Raw genomic sequence first — 18,247 nt, 5'->3', positions numbered from 1 at the left:
GGCGGTGTGCGAACCCATCAGACTCCCAGCCTGGTACAACCTACTGTCCCAGCAACAGGGTCAAACAGTGCATCAGGAACCCAACTCTATGAACCTAGCAGCATGGCTCCTGAAGTCATAGAGTTTGGACATCTCAAATTACCACAGAGGTGTATGGACATTCTAAAGGAGTCCAGGAAACCAAATACAAGGCACTGTTACTTTGATAAGTGGAAAAGATTCGTTATCTGGTGCCAGAATAAACAAATCAACCCGGTTGATTGCACTCCTTCCAACGTTGTGACATACATGCTCCACCTGCTGGATGCAGGGTTGGTTTTTAACTCGCTGAAAGTACACCTGGCAGCCCTCTCGGCTTACACCACATCCCATAACAAGGTCTCGTGGTGGAAAGTACCAGTGGTTAAAGCCTTCATGGAAGGAGTAAAGAGACTTCACCCTCCTATTTCGAACCCACCGCCAGGATGGGACCTCAACGTGGTGCTAGCTAAGCTCATGGGACCCCCATTCGAACCCATGCATAAAAGTAGTCTCAAACACCTGACTTATAAAACGGCCTTCTTAGTAGCCATTACCTCCATAAGAAGGGTCAGTGAAATTCAGGCTCTGTCAGTGCAGGATCCTTTCTTTACTATCCACAAGGACAAACTGGTTTTACGCACACACCCTAGGTTCTCACCTAAATTCATATCCAAGTTCCATGTAAACCAGTCCATCGAGCTTCCGGCTTTCTTCCAGAACCCGCAAAGCTCGGCTGAGGTGAAACTACACACCCTAGATGTGCGTAGGGCGGTCCTATACTATGTAAATAAAACCAGACCGCTAAGGAAAACAGATCAACTGTTTGTCTCCGTAGCTACAGGCAGAGAGGGGGATCGCGTCTCTAAGGGCGCTATCTCGAAGTGGATTATCAACTGTATACAGCTGTGTTACTCTCTTTCTGACAAGACTCTGCCTTTTACGCCAAGGGCCCACTCTACTAGAGGCATTGGTGCCACTCTGGCTTTCATTGCAAATGTTCCCCTCGACACCATTTGCAAAGCGGCTACTTGGAGCTCTATTCACACTTTTACTCAGCATTACTGCATTGACACTCATTCCAAGACAGATACACAAGTGGGACAAGCGGTTCTAAGACACCTGTTTGCTCATGACCCTTCTCACATCCCACCTCCTTCTTCTGGTACTGCTCGCTAATCTATGCACAGCATGTGATCTAAGCAGATTCCACAAGCCTCAGAAGGGATACATTACTCACCGTAATCGTATTTCTGATGCTTGTATCTGCTTAGATTCACATGCGACCCACCCTTCCTCCCCTCCGAGAGAAGGCGCATGATTGCTTGTAGTCTTACCTTTTCTGTCTATCTGCTTGGATTATCTGTACTCACGCTACTCCTCATGCTTCCTCATGTCAGAAAAAATACAATCTGAGGATCCTACACGCGTGAGGGATCTTGGGTACAGTGGACGTCACACTAGGGATAGTATTACTGGCACGCCTGTGTCGACGCCCATTTTCGACTTTCGAAAAACAAACTGTAATACTCCGCAGCTTCCACTAGATGTCGGCCTATGCACAGCATGTGAATCTAAGCAGATACAAGCATCAGAAATACGATTACGGTGAGTAATGTATCCCATATATATATAGGGAACTGTGCTGTATTGAGCATTTTTCAAGTATTCTGTCGGCTTACATGGCTATTTTTAATATTGGCATTTCATTATCAATCATTAATTGACCTTTACAACTTCTTGACTATCCCTTGAATCTGAAGCAAGAACATTCTACATCCTTGACGTGGTCGCAGTTATCAACCACTTCTAACGCGTATCAGGTAATCTTACTAGGCTAATCCGCTACAGACTTGTTTTATGCATGTCAAGTAATAGAATAAAACTATCGTGTAATTATTTTACAGAAGGTTTGGTTACTGCTTTCCAATTAATATACACCTTAGTTATCGTCCACTGGTGTTTGTTTTCAGTTATAATTAGTGTTATCCATACTAATGCAAGTACTGTCTTTCAGGGAGATGCTGAAGCGTCCGCCACATCTACAACGTTTCTAGATGTTCCTCACCAGCAGGAGGTATGGATACTGACAGCTCCATCGAGCGTCATCATCGAGCTGGAATTCTTGTTGTTTGATTGTTCTACACAATGTTTCATTCGTGTTTAGCCGTTGATATGTACCTGTGCTGTCGACCCCAGGTGTATTTTATGTTTTCGCAATTGTAATCCTCACTAATGCAAGTACTATGTTTCAGGCAGTTGATCGAGCGTCAACCCCTGCACTTGATGCAGAGCCTGACATTCAAGTATACGAATCGGCGCAACAGCTTTCGGAAATGCGCACTACATTTGCAACATCCATCGATATTCTTCAGCAGCACGAGGTATGGATAATGACAGCTCCATCATGCGTGATCATATAACGTGATTCCATTTGCTATACTTTCTTCCCTATTAACGCAAGTGCTGTGTTTCAGGGAGACGACGGAGCTTCCACCATAATCGCATCTCATTTAGATGATGCAGATGTAAAGGAATCGTTGAAATAAGTCGATGAAATGTGATCATATTTGTATTTTCCTTGATTCTTTTGGACAATACATCATTTGCGGTTATCTCTTTATATGTACCTGTGCCGTCGACCCCAAGTGTGTGTTGTGTTTCCAATATTGAAAAGCATACTAATGCAAGTACTGTGTTTCATGGAGATGCGGATGCCTCCTCTCCAATACAACCATTCATGGCAGTCCATGCAGAGCCAGAAGTATGGATACTGACAGTTCCATCGAAATAGTTCATCACTGGTCGAATACTTGTCCTTTGATTGTTGCACACAATGTTTAAATCATATTTGGCTATTGAGATGTACCTGTGTGTTCGTCCTCACGTGTGTTTTATGCTAACAATATTTTGATACATAGTAATGAAAGTACCATGTTTCAGGGAGACGATGGAGCCTCATTCCGTGCTGTCTATCCGGATACAGAAAATCTAGTCCTTGCAGCGCAAGAGGAAGGGAGGACATGCGGAAACGAATCGGAGCTACAGCGTGCAGATGTTCAAGGTCGAGTCAAAAAAGTTGCAAAGAAAAAAAAACAAAAAAAGGTTAGTTACAAACAGTTCATAACTTTAAAATTTTTTTTGTGTTGGAGACTATTTTGTTTTTTTCCAGTCAATTCTACTACACTCCATCTTGTGTTTAAACTGAACATCCCTTTTCCAATATCTCCTCCAGTTACCCGTGGGTGTCAGAACTATACACACACAGACAGTGAAGCGAATGAGAGATGTGGCTTGCCAGACCGTGTACACTATGGAGGAACTATTAATTGAGGCGAGGCGTGTTCAGGCTCGAGATGCTCATGTCCAATGGCCAGAACATGAATTAACTGTTTGGAGACTACAGCAAAGTTGCATTGGACCATAGCTACAGTGAGACCGGACCACCACAAGAAGATGTTATTGAATGTATTGAAGATAGCTCTGAAGTAGTTGCAGATCAATTTACACCCGCCAAAAATTTGCCACCAAAAAACCTGTCGACATTGTTGTGTTCTCCCATCAATGTTGAAGTAATAGATGTTGAAATGACAGTGAATGAACCAGCCGCAGCATCCATAGACGCATCAGAACTTGATATCAGCGATATGACTTTCCAATGTGTTGATCTCCACAACGTCAAAGGCCGAAACAACGTTGACGCAGGATGACAGTCTAATGAAAGAGAGCAAATACATTGTATTCGACAGTTGTTTGATGGAAATTATAAGTATGCTGAAATGTGTGCGTTCCATTAGAGGGAATGTATGTGGGAAGCCATTGATTAATGTGACTCGTCAAATAAAAGGCAGTAACGTCAAAATAAATGCCGTCTGTAGATTAAATCATAGGTTCTCATGGTCTGCACAACCAATGCTGGGGAAAATGCCAGCAGGCAATCTACTGTGTGCAGTTGCATCACTTTTTAGTGGCTCCAGTTTTAGAAAGTTAGAGGCTTTCTTTCAGTTTGTGGGACTCCATTTCATTTCTGTTTCCGGCCATTAGTGATTAGTGATTATCTGTTTCTGGCCATTAGTGATGCTGGGAAAATTGAACAATTGTCTCTAGCAAGTACATTCAAAGGCAAACGATTCAGGGTAGCCGGCGATGGACAGTGCGAGAGCCCTGGATTTTCTGCCAAGTACTGCACCTACCTCTTTCAGGACATGGATAGTAAGAAAATTGTGAGTTCGGTGGTCGTGCAGGTAACACAATGTACATCGTCAGTGGCCACGGAGAAACTAGGATTTATAAAATCAGTGGAACATCTACAATCGAGGGGGATGCACATCGACCTCATAGCCACGGATAGACACGTTTCAATTGCCAAGACAATGAGAGAGCAGTTCCCACATATTAAACATCAATTTGACGTATGGCATCTTGCTAAATCAATCAATAAGAAAATCTCGGGTGCAGGAAAAAAGAAAGGTTTTGAAAGTATTTTGCAGTGGTCACATTCTATCACCAACCATCTTTGGTGGAGCTCAAAAACTTGAGGGGTCAGTGGAAATACTACTTGAAAAATGGCGGTCACTGATGCACCACTGTACCAACGTTCACCGCTGGACAGCATATGAACATTTCCACCAATGTGAACATGGCCCTTTGTCCCCAGAGGAGGCACGGAAGAAGAAGTGGTTGATTCCATCTTCACCGACACACAAAGCCATTGAGAAGATTGTTTTCGACAAAACTCTATCAAGAGATTTGAGAGGACTGACAGAATTCTGTCACGCAGGAGATTTGGAGGTGTTCCACAATATGTGCCTAAAGTACAGGCCAAAGTGCTTGCATTTTAGCTTTCGGGGCATGAAACATCGCACTCTACTAGCGGTCTTGGCCCATAACAGCAATGTCGGACGTGAACAATCTAGGACTAGGGGTAAACTAAGGATGCCTCACTACACTAAGGGGTTTTCAAAACAAAGTAAGCAATGGGTGATCAAACCAGTCTATGATGAAATGCAGTTCGACTTTGTGAAAGGCCTTATTGTTGCTGTGTTAGAGAAGCACAGATATGGAATTTTGGACGTTTCTGTACAGAGCAGTGATCCATTGCCACCTAACATTGCGACTGTGCCATGCCCACTCGATGCACAGCTGATTGTGAAGTACAAATCCCGGTTTAAATAATTGCAATACGATTGTCTTTTTGTAAATAAATGTTATTGTACAGTGTACCTGTAAACCTAACCCCTGACTTCACCATCATGGGTGGCGAACAAGCTGGCTGTCATCTTTGAATTCTCTCTATTCACCACACATATGTATATGTATATATTTTTCTCATGTCTCATCTCATGTAAATGTAAATGCTGCGCACTGTTAACGGAGGGGAGGCTTGCGTATTGCAAATAATAAAACAAACAAACAATAAATCTCACTTTTAACTCAACTCCTGTGGTACTTTATACTTTCCCTGACCTTCTGCCAAAAATTAAATGTCTCAATTTGGGCTGCAAAGCTCGCAGACAACGGTGACAAAATTGGGGCACTTAGAACGCGCCAGCCAAGCGGGCCGTGGCATCTGGGAGAGAAGCCAGTTCCCATTTGCACATTGAGGCGCACTACATAGACAGATTCTAAACTTCAAGTTCTCATAGATGCCTATACTACGTGATGTTGCAAATAAAGAATGCGAAGGACAGCGCCCAGATGAGGCCCACAAGTCGCACTGGAAGTATAAGGGTCTATTGTTTTTTGACCTTGAGACAGGGACCATGCCGAAATAACTACATTTGAAGGGAGTGCGCAATAACGTAAGGGACGATAAGGCAGAAAATTCAGAAACTAGACAGAGTTTCAGTTTTAGGTCAGTATACGAAAAATCATTGTTAGGAGCACGGTCCGTTTTACAGACTGCATTACGAAGAGACACAATGGAAATTTCAAATATAATGTAAGTAAATCTTTACACGCTTTTATACCGGAATGAAGATTTAATGAATGGATGCATGAATAAATGAATGAATGAAGGGCTAGGAAAAGCAAGTAAAACTGTTTGTAGTGGGCACATGGGCATGCAGGTCCACTGGTCTCACCGATCTCACTCCATGGCCCAGCCACTTTTCCCTGCACTACGGGACTGTCTCTGTATCCTTCAGCCCCTTCTCCCGGCATTTACCTTGCACTTGCCACCAGCTGGCCCTATTATTTAATTTGTATTCAACTAACCTTGTACAGCCCATCCCCATGCGCGATCAGAAAGACACCTGGCCTAGTAGGATCGTTGTCCGTCTGCCCTTGTTCCCCACCTGCCTCGTCACGCCTAGTAACACTTGAGTATAGGCGCGTTACAAATGCCATATCATATATCATATCATTCCTCACGCATGTAGACTGTCGTTTATCATTGTGTTTTGGCCTCGATTTATCTCGTTACTTTTCGCATTGATTTTAGAGACGAACATACTCCATTGAACTACCCTTGCAAGCAAATAGTTTCTGATCGGCCGTAATAAATAAAATGAGTAATATTAATGAAGTTCGGCTAGCGAGACTAATTATCATTTTTTTGTTTTCATAACAGGTATTTGATCCCTTACTGCCACTGCCATCTGTTTGAGACACCGGCGGATGGATTCTTCAGCAGACACCTGCAGCTTCGTGTCAACTGGAGCACGATCACCATATTATGGGACGATCGCCAAGGGCCCACATGCCCTTACGCTGTACTAGTGGCTTGAAGCAACATAACCTTTAGGCTGGACTAGTGCCTAGTTGATTGAACAGCCTTGCGGTTCACCGCGCTTCCAAAGTGATTCTTTTTACGAAAATGAACACCCTGTGTACCATAAAGGAACACCGCGTGACTCAAGATGAAACGGAACAGTTATTGCGGATACAGATAAAAGAAAATAAATGGCTTCCAGAGTTCATATGGCAATTGCTGAATATTCTCTAAACATTTAATGTCAAATAAATGTACTTTACCAAATGTACCGTGTTGCTGTTTCATTGTAAAGTACAGTTTCATATTCCGAATTGTGGCGCGCCGTGTTGTGAGTTGATCTGAGTTGGTTTCCGGGTTCTGTGTGGAGTCGCGCAGAAGACGACTGGGCGCGTTTGCCTATGCAGCACAGTAACGTCACGGGGAGAGGCGGGGAATATGAATGTTTTGATAATGTCAGGCTCAGGGGCGGGGGAATTGATTTAGTGCCGCAAAAGCAGGTCTGCCAGGGCGATCGGGGAAAAGATAGGATTATCAGAAAATGGCGGCTCCCTGGTGCTTGTTTTCGCGTGCGTTTAATGGACAAACTCGGGTAAGGTCCATAGGAAAGTTTTCTAAAATCGAGCCACTAAGGACCCGTTGGGATAATAAACATTTTTACTAGACCATGCCTTTAAAGGGATCCAATCTTACCATTTCATATTGCTCTACAAAAAAAAGGAAGTGCTAACTGCTAAGTACCAGAATCACATCCGGCAGTCAATACAAATTTGACAAAAAAATATAGACCGTCCAGTAGTGACTCAACTATTTGTCTAAACAGCCTACCCCAGAAAGCCTGGTGGTGCAAGCAGAAACCTCTACCGCCAAACAAGCTGCCTATCCCACCATTCCACAATATCTGGATGTTGAGCGTATAGACGCCTGGTCAAAGAGTCTTTTCTGTTGGGAGCATGGCTCTCAAGCCTGCCAACTCTACATGTGCCCTTGCAAAATGTACCTTGACCCTATGGGACTGTGTATCCATGGCGGCTAAACATATTCCTGAAGGGGAAGAAAGACTGCTTCTTGGCCATTATAAAAGATGGGAAAGAGGCCATGTGTGAGTCTCTACAGTCAGTTTTGGATTCGGCTGACCGTATCAGCAGAACCACACCGGCAAGCATTGTGATATACAAGTTTGCGTGGTTAAGGAAGTCTGGATTTGCACGAACCTACAGTCTGGACTCCTTAATATGCCTTTTGACGGGACTCATCTTTTGGCAGCAAGGCTGACTAAAGCATTGAGAAGCTGCAGACCTCAAAGGAGGCAGCCAAATCTGTAGATGCCGCCATCAGGCAGCTTCAGCCTTTTCACCCCAGTGGACCGTCTTGGAGGGGGTAGATCTTTCACTTCTACTCCTCAGTTGGAAGAGTGAGAGGAATGGCTGGTCAAAGAGGCCAAAGAAGATTCCCTCGTGGTGGACGAGCGAGAGGTGCAAAGCCCACCCAAGCAGCAGCATCTTTACCACCAGCCGCTGCTTCAGCTGTCTCCAATTATCTGGGAGATCTTGACTCGCGACAGCCCGGTGGAAGGCAGATTGTCTCAGCATCTGAAAGAATGGCGAGGCATTACTTTGGATGCTTGCGCATTAGAAACCATAGCACAGGGTTACTTCCTCCCCTTCTTTCAGATACCTCTGAATCATCCACCGGGAAACCATTCGTTAATGGTTCCAGATACATTTCTTTTGCAGTAAATTTTGAACCTGCTAGAGAAAGGCGCTATAGAGCCAGTACCTGTAACAGCGAGGAACAAAGGATGGTGTACTTCATATTGCATAATCCCCAAGAAGGACAAGGACTGAGACCCATTTTGGACTTGTGATACTTGAAGTCCCTCAGGAAGGACAAGTTCAAGGTGGTCACACTTTCTCAGATCCTTCAGGCACTCCGACTCCAGGATTGGGGGGTGTCCTTGGACCTTCAGGGTGCTTATTTTCATGTGCCAATTCATCTCAAGCACAGAAAGTACCCGAGGCTTGCAGTTGGCAGTTCTCATTATCAGTTTTGAGTTCTGCCGTTCAGGCGGACCTCTGCCCGAGGGTATTTACCAAACTGATGGCGGTGGTGGCAGCAAGTCTCAGGAGAGGTGGGATTCACGTCTACACCTACCTGGACAATTGGCTGGCAGGGCACGTTCTCACGGACAACTCCTTGATCATCTCTGTGTAACCTGCCACTCTCTCTCCACAAATTGGGCTTCTCCCTCAATTACAAGAAGTCCCATATGATAACCTCTCAAAAGCTCCAATTCATCAGCGCTGTACTGGATACATCCTTGGGGGGAAAGACCTTGCAACCCGAGGTGAGGGCTCAAGACATTCTGCGGATGGTCACCAAGTTTGAGTACCCACTGCCTCCCGGCTTTTGACTTCTTTAGGCTCGCCTGAGAATGAGATCCCTTCAATGGTCTCTCAGGACTCATGGTCTCAATTCTCGGGCAACATGTCAGACCTACTTCAGGTTCCAAACAGGGTTGCACAGGATCTCCTTGCGACTGGAAGCCAGTGAAGAGCCTTTGGGGCTCTGGAGATGTGGTCCCAAGGTTTGAGTCCCAGTAGAACCTTTGCTGCCATATTCTGAATGCAATTTCTTTCTTTCAGTGCCTTCAGACTTTCCATTGGATCGGTTTTCTGACTTGCTTTATAGATATTCGAATCTAGATTAACTCAGAATTCTGACTGATCTTAATTATAAGCCACAGATCAATAGGTTTTGAAATTAGCAAGTGGATCTCACTACTGTATTTTCCCTCTCAGCAGCTATTCATTAAGAGCTATCGGTTCGTATTTATGAATATCATGATGGCCAGCATAATGCTGTAAACCACGTTTCAAATGAGTAGAGAATGTTGGGATACAAGCCTTTGGCTAGCAACCTTTGAAGAATGCTGCAGGCAATCACTGTTTTTCAGCTTTGTCAGGTTCCATTTTTATCTCGTGCCAAACCCCTCCCGTTATGACTTTTTTAATAAAATTATGCAATTTCCTAGATGCAGCCTCAATTTCCCTGACAGACCTGCTAGAGAAGTAAAACATTAGGTTGTCTTAATTAAATCCTTATGGCGAGTCAACAAGTTATGGTCCCATCTATTTTAAGGCTAGCCATTTTATGCTGTTGCCTCTACAAAATGGACTCCTCCAAGGTCAAATCCTCTAGTAATAAAATGTTCAGGATAGTACTGGATCATATTTACAGTGGTTGGTGACAAGGACATTAGTACTACAATATCCCTATTTTTCCCCGTAGGCATGTCATATGCACTATCATTATAATGAATGGGTCCACAATAGTGATTATTCCTTGTTGAATGTTTCAGAAACAGTTTAAGATTCTTGCTGTAGCTGCAGTTCCTTGAACTCAAACATTTCTTTTATAAAGAGCTTTCACACCCATTTTACGATACTTATTGCCTCCTTTTTGACTGCTTTGCCTAGTTTCGCACTATTATTTGACCGAGTTCAGATGAGGTATCCTGGAGGGTCCAAAAGGTGTCATGGTTGCAAACAGTGCTCCAGAAACGATTTTTAAGTAGGAGTATTTTACTCCCAACTTTCAACAATAGGATTGTTTAGGAGTCAAATCTCGTTCCCAGTGGGAGTATTTTATAAACTAGTACAAATATGTTCAACTATCAAACAGAAATTTTTTTTGAGAAATACTTTGTTGCACCAAGTTATTCATGTATTCATGCACGTTAATAGATGTATTTGACCTCTTCTGTAATTATAGTAGTTTCTTCCTGTGGTTCTACATGCACTACTGACCCAAAATTTTCCATGGAGTGGTTTGGATGAATGTAGGAGCACATCCTCCTGTGTCCATTTCCTATTTTTTTTTTTTTTTTTTTTTTTTTTTTTTTATTGGGGGGATTTTTACTCCCGATGTTTGTTTTTATTATTTTTGGGGGGGGTATTTGCCTATTTTTAGGGATTAAACGTTGCCAATACACCCCTCATCTGTAGGGCTGGTTGCAAAGCAGTGGTAATAGGAGCACGCGGCTGCCTGTTCTCTCTTGAGCCTTTTGGGTTCCTGATTTGTCCCCCCACCCCTTCTTGGCTAATGGAAAGCAGCAGGCAGGTTGTTGCTGAATGGAGTGATTACTTTCCATTATATAGGATTTTTACTTTTGATATTTTCAATTCCATTTGCACCCTTTTCCTTGGCTTTACCCAGGTCTGCACATTGTTTTGCTCCTGGTGGTATAGTATGTGCAAATATGTACTGACTGCTTTGTATTTTGCCTCTTTGGCACTTGTCAATACTTGTTCAGCTTCATCTGGCTCATTGTGGAGTGTCCCAGAGTTTGCGGCTCTGTGGCGCAAGTGAGCTAATGCAGCCACTACAGGGAACCTGTTTTTAACCTTATGGTCCGTTTCAAATCCCGGCAGATCCACTCTGCCCATATCCCTTCCAACGTGGTGAAAATTAGTACGATGTATTGGATAGCAATAAACATGCGATAATATTATTCAGTGTGAAGTTACCTGAATGTGCCTTTACAAATGCATAATTTATGATGGAGATGAAAAGCACCGAAGAATTAAAGTTTATCTCCTGGATTACAATTTGATAGAGAATTGCTGCAGAAGAGTAGCATCTGAGGCAATCTACGTTTGCTGCAGAGTACATCGCAATTACTAATCCAGCTTCCTATTATCTGCTACAAGGTTGTGGAAGAACACATGTTCTATGGCTTGGAGCAGGTAACCCATGCCATCGGCCATGGAGATTATAGGACCTCTGGGGAAGAAAGGTATGGTGTAGGAGGGGGTCCTCGGCACCTATGAAAATCCACACCTGCTGAGGACTAAGTAGAACAGTTGGTCAAAGTCAGTTTGCGGAACCATCAGGGACCTGTAAAACCAGAAAAATGTATTTAACTTCAGCGGAGGCATCTGAGAGACAAGACAAGGGTAAACTCCTTGTCCAACCAGGGAGCTGAGCAGGGCATGAGTCAAGTGCCAGGGAGTTGGGGCTAGGTTTGATGCTGGCAGTCCACAGTGAGACCCCAAGCAAGGAGAGTAAACTCCAATACAGAGTCTGAGCTGAGAATGTGTGTATACAGAAGAGAAGGCAAAATGGAAGCAGGAATCGACAGAGCAAATGTTTTGAGATGTGCTCTTATGAAAGAAGAAACTAACCAATAGGGTAAAAGGAGAAATGGTAGTGGAGAGGCCATGCTATCCATGGCAAATGTGTGGTAACACTCCAGAGGAGAAGAAACTAGTAGTGAACCCCCACGTAGAAATTATTGCCCAAAGAAATGCCTTGTTGGAAAAGGGGCACCAAGTGTCCAGAGCAACAGGGACATTGTTGCTAGTTGAAATTACTTTGTATCAAGGCACACTTTTTTCAAAACTATTTTTGTATGTGCTTGAAGAAACGCCACACAGACATATTGTAGTATACAGACAATTATTATGTGAAATATTAAGATTTACAAAATGGTCACAAAACCAAAGTAACGAAAATAACCCCTGCAAACGTCAATGGTGGAAAGAAAATGAAGGTGTTGGGTGTAGGTTACAGGATGAAGAAAAAAGGGGCAAAGAGGAACCAGTTGAGGAGAGAATTAGTCATGCTAGAAGAAAAAGGAACACATTACTGGACAAGGGACTCTCACAGGTAAATATTGTCGATCTTATACAACAGCTACGCTACACATGATGGCCAATCCGGCTACCATGAATCCTTAAAGTAAATATATAACCAATTCATCCTGGGGGAGCCTCCCTTATCCCAATAGTGTTGCTGAAGGAAAGACTTGGCACAAACACCTACCCTTTTCCATCACAGACCATCACTTGGAGCTTTGCAGGAATCCACACATAAGGCACCACTTGCAACTCTGTCTGCTGTTTTCATAAGTCTAACATCGTGTGGCGCTTGGCCATAGATGAGTCACTCTGATCTGAACATAACAAAATCTTCTGTCCCATCATCTCAAATGTTTTTAATGGCAGCTACCCTTCCCAAGAGTTGCTCTTAGGTTTGAGCTTTTCCAGGGCAACACTGTGCTGCTTGTAACACCCTGGTAAGCTATAGCTCTCCCCCCCCCTTAGGAAGTCTGAAGCCTTTTGTATCTGAAATGGCTTACCGTTAACTGCCATACACCACCACTGTGCTAAAAGATTATAATGTAGCACAGAGTTGATCTGACCCCACTGTCGCAACTCTGAGCGCTCTTACATCAGCATGCTAAAGATTTTCAGTTGTCTCCAACCTTTTATCGAGGATCCGCATGGAATCCACTGCCTGATCTCTGAACCTATATGCATGTAGGAACTGCTATTCGGTGTGGCCCATCTTTTTCTTCAGGATCTTCAGCTGAATATCTCTCACCCATGGACCTCGTTCAACTCCTTTCAAGAAGCTGTTCCAATCTCGATTCTGTAGAGATGACAGAACGCTCAACTTGGTCCACTGTTTTTTGCAAGGACCTGTTTACTGCGAGTATGCCACAATATCTGTCTGCCATGTTAGTCTTGGAAGTGGCATGTTCCCCTCCACCGGGTTGTGCCTTATGGGCTAGGGGGGGGGGGGGGAGTTAGACATTCTCCCACCTGTTATTTATCCACAACATTATTATCTTATCTTTGTTGTACACCATTCTCCGATACCAGCTACTGGTCCTGCCATGTGATCACTATGCAAAAAACATGCCTTGTGGTCACCACTTTAAATCTGGGCTGTGAACTCTTTATCTCTTCAGAATTTCATGTTTGAGACGGCTCCTGTTAAGCGGTTTCCACCAATGACGACGTGAATGTGCTGCCACAGTGGGAACACAGGCATAAGAAAAGACATCCAAAATACCCTTTTGCTGCATGGAACCCTCTCGCTGCTATCACGGCAGGACTACAGGGGAACTGGTCACATGGCTTGCCCTGTCGTGCACCATCCTAGCCTCAAAGAGCAGAACTCTACCATTATGTCCCCTTGCATCGGCAGGTCGAGTCTCATCCCAGTTGGTAATGTCACAATGTTGGGGTAAACACTTTTCAATTAAGGGTCTGATGGAAGACTCCCACTCCAATGTTGGAGATCTTCAAAGCAGAGTACTGCATTGTCCCTAGAAGGTAACAAAGGCTGACGGTCTGGTGTGGATATTGGAGCAGATGACTGGAGCAGCCAGCATGCATGCTGCTCCGCTTCTCTCCCCAGTCGATTGTGTCTTAACACGCTATAAGTGGGAACAGAGATTTCAATCTAAAGGAGATTTGTTTGCAAGTGTAATGCTGTGTTTTAGCAATGCGCTGTGGTCACACTGGCTGGTGGGGTTCAACAGAACTACTGCAAAGATTGGAAACGGAACTAATGCATGTTGGGGATTTTAATTAAGGAAACTACAGAGAAATGGAAAGTCACAAGTGAACTGTGGAGCCATCCAGATCTGGATAAAAAGGCGAGATTTGTAACCTGACAGATCTAGCTAAAAAAATAACGAATTTAGGTTTATGATGTTGCGTCTTAATGGTCACGTTATCATAATTGTAATGGTTTATTTGTAAAGCGCTTATACACAGGTGAAGTGCTTCAAAGCGCTTCAAGGCGAGAAGGGAGCAAGGGAATACAGAAGACATTCTTAGGCCTTGAAGTTTTCGAATGATCTAACAAAAACTGACTAGCATAATAGGCCTGACAGAATTACTACTAGTACAAGTGCATAACAAGAAGGAAGGAGAGAAGGGGGAGAAGAAGATACAATCCATAAACTACCGTACTAGGCCAACAACGTTTTAGATGGTGCAGGTGCATGACAAAGGGTGAGATGATGATGTGGGGGGTTTGGAGAGGGAGAGCGGGAAAGGAACATACAGAACAAAAAACTACTGTACTAGACCTGGCTAACTAGGCCTAGTACATTCAGGTAATGTAAGTGCGCAGGCAAGAGTGCAAGGGAGGGGGAGGGGAACAAGTGCACCCAGTCCAGTAGGGACCTGGGTTGAGTACAGCGAGGTTACCCTTCTTATGGAACGAATTCCGGTGCTGAGCAGAGTGCAGAGGCAAGTGCAAAGACTGGCTGAGGGAACCTGCAACCTGTGAAGCTCTGGAGGTGCACCAGGCGACCAGTCAGCAAAACTGAGCAGAGTTGGGGGAAGAGAAGGAGGAGGGAAGTAGGCGAGAAGAGAAAGGAAGTTAGCGAGAGGGGAAGAGGGAACAATATGTAACCTCTAAGATATCATGCTGTGTTTTAAAAAATTCAACTTCTGTAAGATTGCATGCTGTATTAAAATGAAAAATGCAAATTGAATTGCCTTATTGGTGCAGTATTTCCCCATCCACATTGTCCCACACATAATCCCACTGCACAATACTACCTGCACACTAAACTGTTTTGGTACATGTTTATTACTATTGAAAAAGAATGCTCAATGTAATGGGCAGTATTGCTGCTCCTTGAATGTGCAGTAACTAAGGATTACTTCTGTACTGTTATAAATGTGCACTTTTCTTTCCAATAGTCTGCACCATGGGGGTTAAAGTTCAGCGTCCTCGCTGCTTTTTTGACATCAGCATCAATAATGTACCTGGTAAGGAAGATTCCAATTTTTGCGTTGATTCTACATTTAAAAATGAATTGATCCTCACTTTCTAGAGTTTAAAAAAAAAGATAATTTTAACCAAGGTGTTTCTTTTTTTTCAGCCGGACGAGTTGTCTTTGAATTGTTTTCCGATGTGTGTCCAAAGACGTGTGAAAATTTCCGCTGCCTTTGTACAGGTTTGGAAATGTTTCTTCAGTATGAGTTTTTGACTGTTCACCTGTTGTCCAAAATTGTGGTTCTTGCAATTGGCACTTGTTTGTGTTCTCAGCAAAGTAGACTAAGAAAAATATCCAGCTCTCTGATACGTTCACCCACAACATACCGTGTCTGCTTCCTCGGAACATGCCCACACAGTGCATGTCTGCGACATGCCACTTAGTTCTTATAGTGCCTAATTTGTAGATTTCTAAAGTACTATACTTCGAGCAAGACTTAATTCTCAAATGTGATAAGGATTTAAGTCGAGATTATAAGTCACGGAGGAGAGGCCAGGCAAATGAGCGGGCAGAAAAGTTGAGGGACCAATGTGTAAGATTTCAGTTTTTGAGGCATTAGTCATCTTGCCTTTAAGAGAAGGGCCTTTTGAGAGCAATTTGATTGTCTTCAATGTAGATTTGGAACATGGTAGTGAAAGGGGGGGAGGTTTCAAGTAGGCATTGAAAAGCCAATGTGGGAAATTGAGCCTTGGGTAAGCCGAAGGTTGAGGGTAGAGGGATCGCAAAGAGAAAATGAGCTTCACAGATTCATCTGTCAGAGGAATAAAGAAATCCATTTAAGGTCAATTCTGTCTATGGTAAAGATGTGTTTTAGGCACTCTTTTACTGGGCCTCTGGAATGCACAATCCCTCTGCAACAAATCTTCCTGCATCACCGACTACTCTGGCTCTTATCACCCACAACTTTCTCTTCTTGCTATCACAGAAACGTGCATCTCTCCTTTTGACTGCTAGCTAACAGCTCACCACACTGACTCTACTAGCTTCTACCATTCTCCCCAACCTGTTGCAAAGACTGGCAGTGTCTGGTTCCTTAACAATAAGGCCCTCAACAAAGCCCCTCTACTCCTGTCTGACAGTTCCTCTTCCTCTTTTGAATATCCCACTTTTAAGATGGATTTCTGAACTCTGTCCTGGAGGGGCAGAGGTTCAGAAGGCCAGCCTAGTTTCTTGGAACAGGGTAACCTCTGGACAAGCCAGACCAATCAAGGTAGCGATCGCGGCGGTCAAGACTAGGTCTCAAGAGGGGTGAGGGTGACTGAAAGCCCGCAATGAGCACACAAAGCAAGGACACTTACAAATTACTCCAAGCAGGTGTTATATTAAAAATATAGACACATTTATTACAAGGCCTTTGTAACATTGACCGTAGCGAGAAATCACAATAAAACTCAAGTAAACCAACACATCACAATCAAATACAATATATATACAATTACCAACGAATCTAACGAGTTAGACGCACGAAATGTGCAGACCACCTAGATGGGGAGGAAAACAGGCATGCGAATAATAGTTGGACCCAGTCCACCTTCAGAGGCACCTAACTAGAAGGAAGTCCGAGCCCTACGAAGAGTGGAGCCTTGTGCTCAAAAGTACCTGCACACGCGGGTGCTAACGGGCAATGGGGAGTCTCCTCGAGGGAATCAGGCAGTTCAGTTCGGTGATCAAATGAAGATGAACCGAGCTCCGCGACTCAAGCGCAGCCTCCACTGTGGGCAGAAGCAGAGCGAGAGTACGGAAAAGCGTGCTGTTTGACACAGCGGGGAAAAGCTATGGGTTACTGCAGGAGGGCGACCAGTTCCTAGCGATGCTACTCACCGGTCCCCGATGCAGGCAGACCCAGGCTTCTCCGCGTCAGTTTCAGTGGTGGCAGGTTCAGATACGAGCAGGGGACGTCTCGGCGTCGTGTAGATTCCGCAGCAGCAGAAGTTAGAGTTGACGATGTCCCAAACGCAGGGAACCCGCACAGATTGTCACCACAGCAGGTCAACGGAGCGGCCGTGTGTATTTCAGCCCAATGTACACTTCTCACGTCAGACCTGGGAATGCCAAGTGTAAGAATTGGGTGAGAGTGGCAAGGACTCGTAATACAACACAACCTGACGGCGGTTACAGAGCAAGACTCCTGGGTAGGCTGGTCAGTCCACTGGATGGCCCAGAGACACTTCCGAAGGCTTACGTGCAGGAGATGGTGAAGATGCCGAGAATAGTTGTTCCCACTATTCCAAGGGGTCGAAGTACCAGTAAAGGCCTTCTCGTTCGATCAGAGGTAGAAAGGGTTTCACAAAGCGACAGCAGTTCAGAGGAGCAGTCCTTCAGCGGGTCACCAGCGATTCCTCGGTTCAGCCTCGTAGTTGCAGGATACTTGGCTCCTGTATTCCTTCGTTCGTGTTAACTCAGGAGATCGACATGGTAGTGGTGTTTCCAGCCTCCTCTTATCCACGGTTCCCTTCGCGCCCAAACGGAGGGGACCCAATGGGAGATCTGCTCACAAAACTCACACCATACATGGACCTAGCACGGACCACGGTGGTTCCAGGCATTCACAACACACTAGACTCTCTGGCACCCAGGATGTGTATTGGGACCAGACCTCCCAGCCCACATCCTGGAGGCACACACAAGGCCTGTAGAAGCCTGCAAAAGCATCGGTGTTTCGCGGGAAAGTACATGCCCAAATAAGTAAGGCCCCGGGTTGGCTCGACCTGGGGGAGGTGAAGGGGGCAAGATGGTCAGCGGGCAGGACAAAGAGCCTCGTGGTCTGGCCATTTTGGGAGCCAGGCCACCATTTTGGGCTAAGCGCAAGAAACACGCTTAAACGCCAAAAGGAGCTCAAAAACACAAAGAAACGACCGCTGCCACCAGTCCCGTCCGTGATTCATTTCCACTGTTCATTAACAATCCAAAGAGAGTATCTAGGGTCTGTA

The 18,247-nt window shown here is 44.5% G+C and overlaps 1 protein-coding gene across 1 annotated transcript in view; it reads left to right on the top strand.

Annotated features, from left to right (window-relative positions):
• Positions 1–18,247, top strand: part of PPIG (peptidylprolyl isomerase G) — a 776,344-nt gene that overhangs the window by 43,754 nt on the left and 714,343 nt on the right. Inside the window, exons 3-4 of the mRNA XM_069616162.1 lie at positions 15,241–15,309; positions 15,423–15,497. Coding sequence (XP_069472263.1) covers positions 15,249–15,309; positions 15,423–15,497 — 136 coding nt within the window. The 5' untranslated portion in view covers positions 15,241–15,248. The remainder of the gene's footprint in view (positions 1–15,240; positions 15,310–15,422; positions 15,498–18,247) is intronic.

This window comes from Ambystoma mexicanum, chromosome 9, assembly GCF_040938575.1.
Source record: "Ambystoma mexicanum isolate Mex_15411 chromosome 9, UKY_AmexF1_1, whole genome shotgun sequence".
In the NCBI taxonomy this organism is placed as follows: Eukaryota; Metazoa; Chordata; class Amphibia; order Caudata; family Ambystomatidae; genus Ambystoma; species Ambystoma mexicanum.
The sequence above is the reverse complement of the archived record's forward strand: the minus strand, read 5'-3'. Positions and strand labels throughout refer to the sequence as shown.